At 48.9% G+C, this 14,153-nt stretch overlaps 1 protein-coding gene across 3 annotated transcripts in view; it reads right to left on the reverse strand.

The window, feature by feature from the left end:
- The window catches only part of TOM1L2 (target of myb1 like 2 membrane trafficking protein), a 123,308-nt gene that overhangs the window by 38,468 nt on the left and 70,687 nt on the right, over positions 1-14,153 (reverse strand). For all 3 annotated transcript variants that reach the window (XM_010339931.3, XM_010339932.3, XM_003929302.4), the window contains exons 3-4: positions 12,265-12,343; positions 7,347-7,496 (exon numbers count right to left, since the gene is read on the reverse strand). In XM_010339931.3, the coding sequence (XP_010338233.1) occupies positions 7,347-7,496; positions 12,265-12,343 (229 nt within the window). The remainder of the gene's footprint in view (positions 1-7,346; positions 7,497-12,264; positions 12,344-14,153) is intronic.

Genomic DNA, 14,153 nt, shown 5'->3' on the forward strand with positions numbered 1-14,153 from the left:
CTCTTGGCCAACACTTCCTTCTGGATTCTGAGGATGGCCAAAGAAGGTGCCTCATAGAGCACTGTCTGGAAGGCCCAGCTGGAGAGTAGGTTGCCCCCAGGGAGTGTCTCCAGCCCCGCCCCCGCCATCTGCCCTGGCTGCCTCCACTTGGTTCAAAATCCAGCTAAGTCCCGTGACTACAACCTCAAAATGCCCTAGCATTTTAGTTTAGGGTGTTGACTTTAGGGCTTAAAAACCAGTTTCACAGCCCAGTGTGGGAGGCGGAGGAAAAAACGCACAGCAGTTTTTCCTGGTGCCACTTCATGCCTCTGTACACGGAGTACAGACAGCTCCAGGGACTGCTTTCATCTAGTTCTCTACCCAAGCCAGACTGGAGATAACAGGAATGAAGATGAAGGAATCATGGCTGTTCTCTCCAGTTGGAGGATACTTCTTGGGGTCCCCTTTCTAAGGCACTCTGCTTCCATGTTCACGGAGACAGAGTGAAGGGTGAGGGAAATGCATACCTACGTTGGGCCAATGAGATGCTCCTCCTTCCAGGAACTCAGCAGCACTAGGAGCAGGGTTGTCCTCACAGGGTAGGCAGAACTGTCCTCTCTAACTCCAGGGCCATGTGCCAGCCCAGGACCAGAAGCAGAGACAGCCTGTCCTCTCCAGAAGGAACAGCTAGTGTGCTCGGAGGTGCAGACGTACAAGAGAGGATTTGGATGGCCTTCCTGATCTTTTCTGTCCCTTCCCAGGTCTCGGTGACCTGGACTTCTGGGAGGCCCTGTCCTGTCATGACAAATTTTCTCTTTGCCTAGGCAAGCTGGAGTTGGCATCTGTTATTTGCAATCAAGTAGTCTTGGCTAATGCATCCGCTTCCCACCTGCCACAATTCCAACCCCTGTCTGGGACCTCTGTGCAGACTGGGTAAGATGGCTGCTAACAGAGCAGATATTCATGACAGCAATCTCTGTTGACTAGGATTCTGATGCCAACAGAGGAAAAAACAGGATGTAAGGGGCCTCTCAAGAAATGCAGCTCTGGGTGTCTCCCATCTCAGGGTGTCTCCCATTCATATGTGAAAGTGTAGAGATGGGAGACACCTAATGCCATGCGTCCCTAGCATCTTCTTGGGACATGCCTCAATAATTAGGCTCCTGTCTCCCTCTACACCAGGCCAGACAACCCTTTTTTTGGAAGGGGGACAGGGTCTTGCTCTGTTACCTAGGCTGGAGTGCAATGGCGGCGAAATCTCGGCTCACCTCCACCTCCCAGGCTCAAGCAATCCTCCCACTTTAGCTTCCAGAGTAGCTGACTATGGCCATGCACCACTATGCCTGGCTAATTTTTGTATTTTTTGTAAAGATGAGGTTTCGCCATGTGGCCTAGGCTGGTCTTGAACTTCTGGACTCAAGGGATTTGCCAGCCTCAGCCTCCCAAAGTGCTGGGATTGCAGACATGAGCCAACTACACCCAGCCTAGACACCTTTTGAAGGCAGACACTGAGTCTCTCACCCTTGTCCAGAGAAGACAGTCAGTCAACATTTGTCAGGTTAAACTGAATTCAGTCCTCATGGTTACTAAGCATCCTTATTTTCCTACTTCAGAGAACAGAGGAAAGATGGCCACTTAGCCTGTTCAACAGACTGAAGTGGCAGTGATAAAGGAAGGGTTCTGGAAGGCCGATCCAGCTGAGGATGCTCCCTACGGGAGATGTAGCAACCCTCGGGAGGTCTGGCCACTCTTGGAGTCCTTAACCTGAAGCCTGGGAGCAGCAGAGAGAGTGGGGCAGGCTGCCCTCCCCTAAAGCTGCCTTTTTAGAAAGCAAAGTGATACAGTGGTGTGGGGACACTCTGAGGGCTACACAGGAGCTAGCTGGCTAATGGCCAAGTGGCCAGCTCACGGGAAGCCTTCTTTTCCTGCCTGTGGCTTAGAAGACGCAGAGGAAGGTCTAATGAAAAAAAAGACAAAACAAAACAAAAAACGAAAGAGATCAATTCAGATCTCCTTCATTTCTTTGGACTGTATGCAAAACCCCAAACTAAAACCAGACACAAACACAAACCATATCCTATTTATTTCTGTATCCCTCAAAGTTTTGGCAAAGCTTTGAATCATCAAATTTCATATCAATAAACCATTGCTGATTTAAACGATGGGCTCTGGGATGCCTTTGGATAGAACGGAGCTTTGGTCAGCTCCTGCTGATGCCCCAGACTAGACTTTCTACTCCCAGTGACAGGGTCCCTAGGGAGTTGCTGTCCACACAGAGTCTGGCCACAGCCCAGCTACCAGACTCTGATGCCTTCAAAGAACACAACACCCCCAGCTTCTCCTGCCCCCACCCCCATCCCCACCCCCATCAGCTCACTTTCTTCAGTGGAAAGAAAAACCTTCAGTGGAAAGAGAGTATTTTTAGATGATTGCTGGGGCATGGGGAGGGGGGCTGGGGAAGCATGACCACACTGAGGTGACTCTGCCAGGATGACACCATTTCTGCTCTTGAAAACAATTTCAAGAGAAAGGCTCAGGGATAATATAGAGCACTAGCATCCTTTTTGTCTTCTCAGCAAATGGGATTTAATGTGAACAAACAAAAAGGAATACAAGCCAAAAACCAGCCAAGGCACGAGGTGAAAATGTAGAGGTGAAGCTGAAAGCTGCTGGAAGCAAGGCCTTTGGTACCCCTACAGGTACGAGTGAGTGTCAGCAAGCTACTAACCAGGCTGCACCACTCTCAATGTGTCTTTCCTCCATCCTCCCAGGGAGACCGACTCCATCCAGAAAGGCAGATCCTGTGGTGGGGGTAAGCCGACTGAGCCCTCGCACCTGTTGGGAAAAAGTCCCAGAACCACACGGCTGTGTCTGCCTTTTGGAGGGTTGAGGGGGAGGGGGTGGCTACGGATGGCTGGAGGGCAGCCAGAAGACAGAAAGCCCCCACGCAGGAAGAGAAGGAGTGCAGCTGGGGAAGGAGGGGTAGGCATCTGCTGGATTCTCTTTGCAGTTGGCCAGGGTGCTCATGATGGCAAACGTGCCACTGGGTAGGCCGACCATGCCTGCGATTGGCACTCTAAAAGGGAATCAGAGAAGGTGGGCTGGGGCAGGCAGATGAGCACAGACAAGCCTATCACCTGTTTTCCTATAGGCACAGGGGACTTTGGAAAAGCTAGTGTGGAGCCCGACCTCCCCTTTCCCCTCAACCTGGCTGCAGTTCTGCTTCTACCATCCTCAGGGCAACCAAAGGGGCAGTGGGCTCTGGCCAGCAGCTGGTAATCAGCCACAGGTTCTACCTCTGCCAGGAGCCCCAACCGTGCCTCACAGGCAGGAGGGATTAGGGATGCACATTTGCGTGGCTCCTTTACCTTGAAAGCTTTTCAAGTGCTAACACATTCGATCTACTTTTCCAGAATGGAAAGGTTAAGGCTGAACCCCACTCCACCCCCCAGCCACAAGCAGACAAAAGCCAGTTTAAGTCCTTCCCGGCTGGGCCCTTGTCCTCTGTCATCTGCAAATCTTCATTTCCCCAGTTAAAATGCCGGCTCCCTAAGTGAAGCGTCAGTACTGACCCTGCCCCATTTCTCTGAAGAGGACCAAGAAGCATCCTGATACCACGATGGTGACGAGGAGTCTGTTACTGCGCTGGCACCCCACACTTAGCTGAACCTCCTCTCAGCCTATCTGCATTGATACGAGAGCTGCTGCCTTCTCACAGATTGGCAAGGCAGCCAGTGACCTGTCTCTTCTAACCCCATTCTTGTCTCATGGTGGGAGCAGCACTTTCTCTCTCAGGGGAATCATCAGACTCTCTGGGGAAGCTTTAAGGTTTTTCTAAAGTATATTCACCATGCAAATAAAAGTACTTTCTTTCTCAAAGGGGTTAAAAAAAGGTTGACCCAATGCAATACTACTACATGCTCTAATGAAGAAGACTGCCACAGCGTGTGTGGGTGAGGACAAGAAGCAGCTAACCCTCCTGCTTGCTGGTGGTGGAGAACATTGAAGAGCCCCGTGAAACCTACTCCCCACCACGCAGCAACCACACATCTCGGTAAGAGGTGGATACATGTGAAATGGCTAATATTTGACCATTTTTGACCAACAAAGATGGTACTTTCACATATTCAACTTAACATCTTCCCAATAAAGAGGAATAAATGTGCTCAACAAAAGTCAAGTGCTAGATGCTCATAGCAGCATTTTCATAGTAGCCCCAAACTGCAAACACCAAGTGCCCATCAACAGTGGGAGGGATGAATAAACGGCAGTCTGTTCACACAACAGGACTCGGCACAGCAATGGCAACGAAAGACCTAGAATCACAGGCCACAACGTGTGTGACACTCACAAACACAGCAGAGGCAACAGAGCACAATGGATGAAGTTCGGGAACAGAAAAGACTGGTCTATGCTGTGAGAGGTCAGGCAAGCGGCCATCTGGGAGGTGGGAGGTTTGGGGTATGGTCATATTCTGTTTCCAGATGCAGGGGCTGCTTACATGTTCAGTTTGTGAAAATTTATCAAGTTATACACACTTTTATGTGTGATTTCCTTTATATATATTATGATTCAATAACAGGTTTAAAAAAAGAAGGGGTAGGGATCCTGTTTATTCTTTTGGTTCACCCTGTTACAGAAGCCAAGCCACCCACAGCTGAATGCTGCCTGCTGTCCTCTGCCAGGCAGCTGTTACCAAAGGTGAGAGCTCTTCCAGAACACTGCAAATCTGGAGAGAAAGAACACTCTCCAGCTGGGGTAGCAACCCCCATCTAGAAGTAGTACCCTTACCTGAAGCCCATGCTTTTCACAGCTGGACCAGGAAACTGTGCCCACCCAGGCGGAAGCTTGTGAGGCATCTCAAGGCCCTGTTCTGCTCAGGTCCCCATGGCCAGCACACACTGCTACTGCCAGGCCAGCAGCAGGAGGCCTCAGAACATGGTGCTGGCCACTTCACAGCATGGGCTGATCTCATGGGCTCAGGGCTGAGAGAAGGAAGACAGGCAAGAACCCCAAGTTCCATTTTACAGATAGGGTGGTAGACGCCCACAGAAATTACTACACCTGTCTGAGGTTAGCAGCAGGCTGGCTAAAAGCTGGGAGGAGCTGGAATGTGTGGAGGGGTGATCCTGATAGGAAATTTTGGAGATGAAGGCAGGGTGGGCAGGGATGGGTATCCTCAGGGTAGAGGCGTGAGCCACAACCAGTGAAGAAGGCTCTATCTGCCCTTAGCCACGGTCCCTACACAGTCAGCAGGGGCAGTACAGACCACGCCCCTTGTGATAGCTGTGCTTGCCATGGGGTTGGCTGGCCACGCTGCTGGGCACAGACAGGCCTTGGTGTCAGAAAGCTCTCCCATGGGACATGCTTTGTGAGAAGAGGCCACCATTTGCTTTCCTAACATGAATTCCTGGGGGTGTTGAGGTAGGGGAATATAGCCCCAGAAGGAAGGGCTATGGTAGGGTGGGTGTACGTGTGTGTGTGTGTGTGTGTGTGTGTGTGTGTGTGTGCGTGCGTGACAGAGAAAGAGAGAGAGACACACACACAGATGTTGGGTGGGCAGAACAGGGGCCAGGGACAGCCCTAGGGGAAGCATGGGATGGCCTTCCAGAGCTCCTCAGAATTAACTACATACACTCATTCGTTATAAAGAAATACTGATCACCCACTCTACACATTCCACTGCTCTAGACCCTGGGAACACCATGTCCTTGGAGTCTTAGGGAACGAAGAATGAGGCAGACAAAAGAAATGTTGGCAAAGGCAGTCTTGAAGACCACAAAGGATGATGTGAGACAGACAGTATGTGTACTTAAAACCAGTCGGAGGCCTCCGAGGCACATGTGAATGAGGAGCAGGAGTGGCTGCTTTGAAAGCTGGGGAAGGACCTTTCGGCCAGAGGGAATTGAGCACAGGGAATGCAAAGAGGCTCCTCTCCAGCTATACACCTGCCCCATCTGAGAGCCCGGCCTGCCCCGGCATACCACCTCCTGCATTCTCAGCTGCCTCTGCCTGGCTGCCTTCCTTTGCCCTTGCTGGACCCCCATGCCCAGCCCTGGGTTGGTCTCTCCTCTTGGCTCCTGAGGCCCTTGTCTTGCCTCTGCCACGGCACTAATCACCCAGGCTGGATGTGCCTGTTCACTTACGTACCTTCTGCCCTGCCACCAAGTGCTCTGTCTAAAACCCAGGTCTCCATACACCCCAGCTCAGAGCCCTTCCGTGGCTTCCCACTGCCTACAGGACCACAGCATGCACGCCTACAGCTCCTCAGCATGCATGGCCACTGGCCTCTGAGCATCCTTCTGGCCCCATTTCCTGCCTGGTCTCCCACCCCAAGCCCTGCCCCCAGCATTCTTCATTACACCCCCTTCCCCACATAATGGTCTTTATAACATGTCCACAAATTCCTTGCTCCTCCTCTCTTCAAGAGGTGAAGTTTATTTCCCTTTACTCTTGAGGCTAGGGCTGGTGACTCCCTTCTAACATATAGAATATAACAGAAAAGATGGTATGTGACTTCCAAGACTAGGTCATCAAGACCAATCTTGATGTCCACATGGTGGTAAACTCAGGTCTCTTGCCAATAGTCAGCAAGGAACTGAGGCTTCCTCCCACCAGTCATGTGGGTGCACCATGTTGGAAGTGGAGCCTCCAGCTGTAGTCCAGCCTTCAGACAATGCAACCTCACGAGAGACTGCAAGCCAGAACTGCCCAGCTTGCTGCTCCTGGATTCCTGGCCCACAGAAACTATGAGATAATGAACATTTGCTGTTTTAAGCTGCTGTGTTTTAAAGTAATTCCTAACAGAGCGAGTGATAACAAATACAACCCAAATATGCCAACTGTTCTCTGATACGTGTGGGCCTTTGCACGTGCTATTCTCCCTGCCTGTGACATCTCTCATGCTGACTTTTCCATTAAGCTCCCCATTATTCTTCAGGGTCCAACAGAAATGTCCTCTCTTCAGTGAATCATCCCTTAACGCCATCCCTAGCCCCTCACCTTGCTCTGCCTGCCCCTGAGTTGCCCCTGCCCTGCAACCTCGCCAAGCCCACACACAGCTCTGACATGGTTCTTCCTACTCCATGTTTCCTCAGAGGCCTGTTGAGACCACCCTACCTGCCTTTGCGAGCAGCAGAAGGCCGGCATCCAGAAAGCTTCAAGAAGGCTCTGTCAACTGGCTGGAGAGCCACCAATTAGAATTTCATTCCAGTGAGATGAGTATTTTTTTAAAGTATTTTGCATCAAATATTTAAAAGTAGAAGCTTCCATTTTTTTCCTCCAAATGGTGGAAGAGCATGAGGACTCATCAATAAGAGACTTCATCTTACTCTATCCCAATAAATTGGGCAAGGGATCCGACCTACCTGGATCAGAGCAAGCACTTTGTCCTGTACAATGGTGGGAGGGTTGTTCTTGGGAGAGATAATTTTGACCAGAACACTGTCGATGAAATCTCGGTTGGCCACAAGGATGTGGAAGCGGTGGCCACAGTTCTTCACACATGTCTCCAGCACCTGGTGTGGGGAAGGAAGGAGAGGGGTCACCCCAGTGGGAGCTGGAGAAGGCACTGGGAACTGAGGAGGGCAGCTGAGTTTCCACCAGCCGCTCTGTCTTGCTCCTAGATCAGCTTTCTGACATGTCTCTTCCAGAGCCAAACCTGCATGGCACACGCATTCCCACACTCCATTATCCAGGGATGACAGCAGCCCCTTACTGACTGAAGTCTCCTGTCCCTGCACAATAATCAGGCAATTAGTTGGTAATTGAGGCACCAGTTTTGCATGAGAAGGATGCTAGTGTTTTAATGGGATCAAAATGACTGAGCCATCCCTGAAATTAGCATTTTAACTCCTCTCTCTGGGCCTCTGGGTATGACGCATTAGCCAATGGGACATGGGCTCTGTCACAAGAGGAGGCTGCTATGACAGCTTGAATTGCTTAGTGAGTTACTGGCCCTTATATGTGAGAAAGCAAATGCATACATACATCCCCCACTCAACCTTGCTTCTGCAACCAAAATTGGGAATGACAAAAGATTCTCCACTCTTGACAATCGTTTTGTGGACCTCAGCTGCCAGGTGACTTTAAGGTCCATGTTTGATTCAGACTCTGGCTGCTCCTCCCTTGTCTGGGAAAACGAGTGCCACAGGCCTTAGCTGCTCAGAAAAGCCCAGCATACTGGTTCTGGCCAGAGGGTCAGTGAGGGCTCACATCTCGGCTCCACCACTTTCTCCCTGAATGGCCCAGGACATCTTTCTGAGCCTCAGCATCCACATCTGTGAAGCGGAGATGATGAGCTCTCCTTTGCAAGATTGTTGGAAAGATTAGCAAGAATACATTTAAAGCATAGGCTGGGCGTGGTGGCTCACGCCTGTAATCCCAGCACTTTGCGAGGCTGAGGCAGGCAGGTCACCTGAGGTCAGGAGTATAAGACCAGCCTGACCAACCTGGCAAAACCCCGCCTCTACTAAAAATACAAAAACTAGCCAGGTTTGGTGGCATGCACCTATAGTCCGAGCTATTCTGGAGGCTGAGGCAGGAGAATTGCTTGAACCTGGGAGGCGGGGGTTGTGGTGAGCTGAGATTGCGCCATAGCACTCTAGCCCAGGTAACAGAACAAAACTCTGTCTTAAAAACATGTATACATACACACACACACACACACACACACACACACACACACACACACACATAATGCACCTAGCAAAAAATCCTGGATAGGGGAGGTGCCCAATAACTGATGATCATGATTACATGATTACTATTCAGAAGGCTGCTGTACACACGAGGAAGGGGGTGGCCTCTTATTCTCCCATAGGACAGGTGTGTAGCCTCTTGGAATTTGGAGGTACCAACTGGGAGGAGCTCTCTGAACTTCCCAGCACTCTGTAAACCAATCCATAGGATTGGGGCTCTTCACATGCCACCAGCCCTCAGGCCACAGTCTACTAATCGAAGAATGCCTCCTCAAAACCACATCACCAGCAACAGGGAACATTTTTGACTACCTTGGTTATTCTCAATTGCCCAAACTAATCCAACCACTGGTTGACTTCTGCAGCCATCCTACAGGGCTGGGTTCATGCAACTGGGCTTTACCTGGAAAAATCATAGCTGTAAAGAAAAGTCCATAACTGGAGCATTGACTGAATACGACTATATGCCAGGCACTATGAGAGATTCTTCCATAGCATATGTAATTTTATCCAATTCTCACAGCTAATTACTTCTCCTTAAATGGACCTTAATATCCCATGTTTTAGAGTTAAGAGGTTTAGAAAGGTGAAGACACTGATCTGGGTACAAACTGTCAGTCAGTGCCAGAGGTAGCACAGGAGCTGTGATCAGCCTTCTCTGGAGCCCCAGTCTACTCGCCCACCTCGAAGCCACAGGGCCATCCCTCCCTCACAGCTCTCCTCCAGGCAGCCACATCAGCTGAGAGTACCTCAGATGACAGGCAACATGTGTTAGATTTCTTGTTCCCTCATTTGGTCCTGGAAATAACCCTGTAAGGTGGAATCATCCCATTTTAAAGACAATGAAATTGAGGATCGGGGTGCCATGTAACTTAACCTAGGAGGGCAAAGCTGGGCCTCCCCATACCAGGCAGCTCTGCAGCCAGCCAGAATAGTTTCTTGCCTCGCTGCAGGCTGCACCTTAGGAGGCAACAGGTTTCTCTGGGCTTGCCAAGGAAGACTCTGGAGCTCAGCACCCCAGGGCCTCTGAGCAACCATAGATTTTACTGAGCCAGGGAGGCATTATCCTTTCTGAGTCTGCTTGTGCCTGATTCTGGTAACCATGAGGTAATTGGCATTCACTGTCTCACAGTGATCCATGAGGGCACTGAGATGAACCAGAGGGGTTATTTCTGCCCTCAAGGGCCTTATAGGAACCTTTCTCTCTAGGATTCTCTAAAGTCTTTCTCCTAACTCAGGCAGTGGGCTGTTGGGGTCAGGGCAGACGGCAAGAAGTATACTTTACTTCATGAGAAGCAGGTGGGAAAGGCAAGGCTGTAAGTGTGATGGGAAAGAGAACTGGAAAAAGAAGCCTAGGTATGAGGGGCAGGGCAGCCTGGGGCTCTACTCCACTCTGAGAGCAGCAGTGGGCAGGAGCCACGTCCCACCTTCAGGAAACACATGCTTAGCTTCTCCAGCACAGCAGCCCTCAAGGTCAGTGTGTCCCAGCCTGGCCTTGGAAGTGTCCTGGACAGAGATGCATATGCCACAGAGCAGTCCCAAAGCCTATCTTAGCAGGAGGTACAGGACGTTCTCCTTGGTCTGGCAAGAGCTATTTAGGCCACCCTGCCAAACAGGACCCTAACAGATCTGTCCCTATGGGTTGAAAGGCATGAAACATGCAGTGGTAATTTTCCAGAATGAAGCCAAAACCCATAGAGAAACCAAAAGTTTCCTCTAAGCAATCAGAGATAATGTTTTAAGTCCACAAATGATGTTTTAAGTCCACAAGCAGAGAGGCCCTCGGGGCTTCTTACTAACTTATTTTGGGTAAATATTAACAAGCTTGGTGGGTACAAATATGAAGTCAGGAAAGGGCCACAAGAGACAGGAGGGCTGAAAGCGACTAATAGAGTAAGTGAAGCCCTAACAGGAGACATGAGACCACGCAAAGTGTATTAGGATGGGGCCTCGGGGTAGGGACGGCAGCTCTGCGAATTTCACAGGCCTCCCAAAGGCATGGCTGGGTTTGTAGTGAAGACCTAATCTGCAGGAAAAGTCAAACAGTGTCCATCGTGCCCTGCTAGAGGAAGGCCAAGTAAACCCAGAGTTCACTTTGGAAAGATTTCCATCCAACACGATTACCATGAAGTTGGGTGTGTAAATAGAGATATTTTAGATAGCAGTAGCATTCCCTGACATATATATTAGGGCTCATTCCCTGGTGATATGAGTTATTGAAAGCCAATCATTTTGGGCATCACTCCTGGTTTAGTCAATGCTGTGGTTCAAATTCTGAGAAAAAATAAAAATAAAAGCTCAACTCTCTATTTCTTAGCCAGTCTTTTCTCTATTATTCAAATCCCAATTCCCTGGCAGAACTCTCTTAATAAGTTTCGGGGTTTCACTTGGGCAAAAAATCCAAACAGGCTCTGTGCTTTAAAAGGAAGCATGACTGTTTTGGATAAATAACCTACTATTTCCAAGCCCCAGAGACGTTGACCTGGTGACCTGTTACAGTTTCTATTTTAAGAACTTACTGTGGCCCAGATTTTGTCACATCTGAAAAACTGTTAGCTCTCAAGACAGAAATAACACCTGAAGTCGTCTTTTTAAATTCTCTGACAGCTTTGGTAAGGGCAAAAATCTGGTCTGTTCCTTCCCGGAAAAAGTCACTTGGCTGACTTTTTCAAGAGTCTTTGTAGCTATTTTCAGTTTTGACCCCATGCAAAAGACCACTTTATGATGGCAATCCACAGCTTGGTACCTCACTAGCTGTGAAGGCTGGGTAAACCTCCAAACCTCTCTGAGCCTCAGTTTCCGCATCTGTATGAGGGGCATAGTGAAATGTCTTTTGGAGGGTGGTTGTAAACATCTGCATTAATGTCCAAAAAGCTCAGCACAGTCCCAGGCCGGTACTCAACAGGTGGAAACTACATTTTTTTTTTTTTTTTTTTTGAGACAGAGTCTCCCTCTGTCGCCAGGTTGGAGTACAGTGGTATGATTTCGGCTCACTGTAGCCTCTGCCTCCCAGGTTCCAGCGATTCTCCTGCCTCAGCCTCCCAAGTAGCTGGGACTACAGGTACGCACCACCATACCTGGCTAATTTTTTATATTTTTAGTAGAGACAGGGTTTCACCATATTGGCCGGGCTGGTCTCGAACTCCTGACCTCATGATCCACCCACCTCAGCCTCCTAAAGTGCTGGGATTACAAGTGTGAGCCACTGCACCTGGTCAACATTTTTATAAAGAGGAAACTGACATCTAGAGAAGGAGCTGGTTTCAGTCTCAGAGCAGGTTGCTGGCTGAAAAGGGACCTACTCCAGACCTTTAGCTCCTCTGCTCTGGGCTTTTGTACCTGACAGCACTGCACACACCTTATCTTTTGCGGATATACATTCACTAAATTGAAGCTCATTCCCTGTTTCAGAGGACAGGAAAACCCAAAGGCAGTATCAGAAGGCTTTGCTGGATTCCAGTGGCCCAGGCACCAAGCCATTCCTAGGTTGTGCTGAGTGGGCAGAAGGAAGGCCCTATGAGGGGGGCAAGGCCGGAAGCAAGGAGTTCCCCAGATGCCTTCCCTCCCCAAGGAGAGTAGCACTCACTGTTAATGCCAGCATCACCTCTCTGTAGTTCCGGTTCCCGTTGAGCCGCTTCTTCAGGGCTCTAATGGCATCCTTTGGCCTGGAGAAAAGGACAGACATTTTAAGACACTTACAGTCCCACTTGGGGATATGATCCTACAGATATGTAGCATATATGCAAAACTATTTGCTGGCTGCAGTATGTTTGTAAATGTAAAAGACTAGAAACAAACTGAATGCCCATCAATACAAAACAGGTTAAATTAAATCAACACAATGGAATACTATGCAGCTGCAAAAAAGAATAAAGAAACTCTTGCACCAGTATGGACCAAACTCAAAGACACATGCACAAAGTTCTTTGCATAACAGTGTACAAAGTTTGCTATTAGTTGAGTTATAGAAGGAAAGCATACGTTGAATGTGGTGGCTCAAGCCTGTAATCCCAGCACTTTGGGAGGCCGAGGCAGATGGATCCCAAGGTCAAGAGATCGAGACCATCCTGGTCAACATGATGAAACCCCGTCTCTACTAAAAATACAAAACATTAGCTGGGCATAGTGGCGCATGCCTGTAATCCCAGCTACTCAGGAGGCTGAGGCAGGAGAATTGCCTGAGCCCGGGAGGCAGAGGTTGCGGTGAGCTGAGATCGTGTCATTGCACTCCAGCCTGGGTAACAAGAGTGAAATTCCGCCTCAAAAAAAAAAAAAAAAAAAAAAGAAGAAGAAGGAAAGCAGACATAGCACACAAGCCAGCGTAGGGAAGAGAATCTCTAGAAGGAGCTATAACAACCTGGGATCTGTGGCTGCCCCTAAGGAAGGGAACCAAAGGTGGGAGGGAGGTTTTTCACTGGACTGCCTTTCTGCAGACCTTTTGAATACTGTATCACATGCAAGTATTATTTATTCAACACCATAACTAACCCACTAGTGTGTGGGTACATAGAAGAGAGTTTTTCCAGAGAAACCATAAGAGAGACACAGAAGAGAGAGTACCATGTACTTGTGAGGCCTGGATGTCCAGCTCTTCCTGAATTCCATGGAACTCTTTTTCCCAGAGAAAGCTTAAGTGAGTCTCCTTAAAACCCAACAAGTTTAGTGCTTTTAGGTGACAGATCTGAGGTAGATCCCTAGAGAAAATCCTGTAGAATTACAGGCAGTCCTCAGTTCACAAATGGGCCATGTCCAAAAGTTGGAGTGAAGTTGTATGGAAGTTAGAGTGAGTTCTTCCTTAATTACTGTTATATCTTAGAGTTAGGATCCTCAGCCAGCCCTCTAAGTATACATATTAAAGTAGGTCTTATGTCTAACATATTATTTAATTTATTCTAACTCAGGATTCAACAAAGCTGTGGGCCTAGAAGCTGCCCCTGGCACAAAGTCCCTGTGCTGACCCATCACCCTATGCTCTGGGGAGTCCTTAGTCTGGCTGTGGATCAGCCCTTTGCTATCACACATGGATTCCAGCCTTCCACTAATCTATGTGCCAATACACTGGTGTTTCCCAGCTTGAATATTTGTAAGTCAGGGCTCTCCTATTCCTACAGTTTTAAAACATTTATACTCTATTTACCAAATGAAAGGGCTCCTTCAAATGTATATGAGGAAGTTGAAGAAGGGAAAGAGTAGATGCTCTGCTAATCAGCTTAATTTAAGAGAAAGTAGACCAAGCATGGTGGCTCATGCCTGTAATCCCAGCACTTTGGGAGGCCAAGGCAGGTAGATTGTTTGAGGTCACGAGTTCAAGACCAGCCTAGGCAACATGGTGAAACCCTGTCTCTGCTGAAAATACAAAGAAATTAGCTGGGCATGGTGGTATGTGTTTGTAATCCTTGCTACTCTCAAAGCAGAGGTAAGAGAATCACTTGAACTTGAGAAGTGGAGGTTGCAGTGAGCCAAGATCATGCCACT

Source organism: Saimiri boliviensis, chromosome 17, assembly GCF_048565385.1.
Source record: "Saimiri boliviensis isolate mSaiBol1 chromosome 17, mSaiBol1.pri, whole genome shotgun sequence".
Lineage (NCBI taxonomy): Eukaryota > Metazoa > Chordata > Mammalia > Primates > Cebidae > Saimiri > Saimiri boliviensis.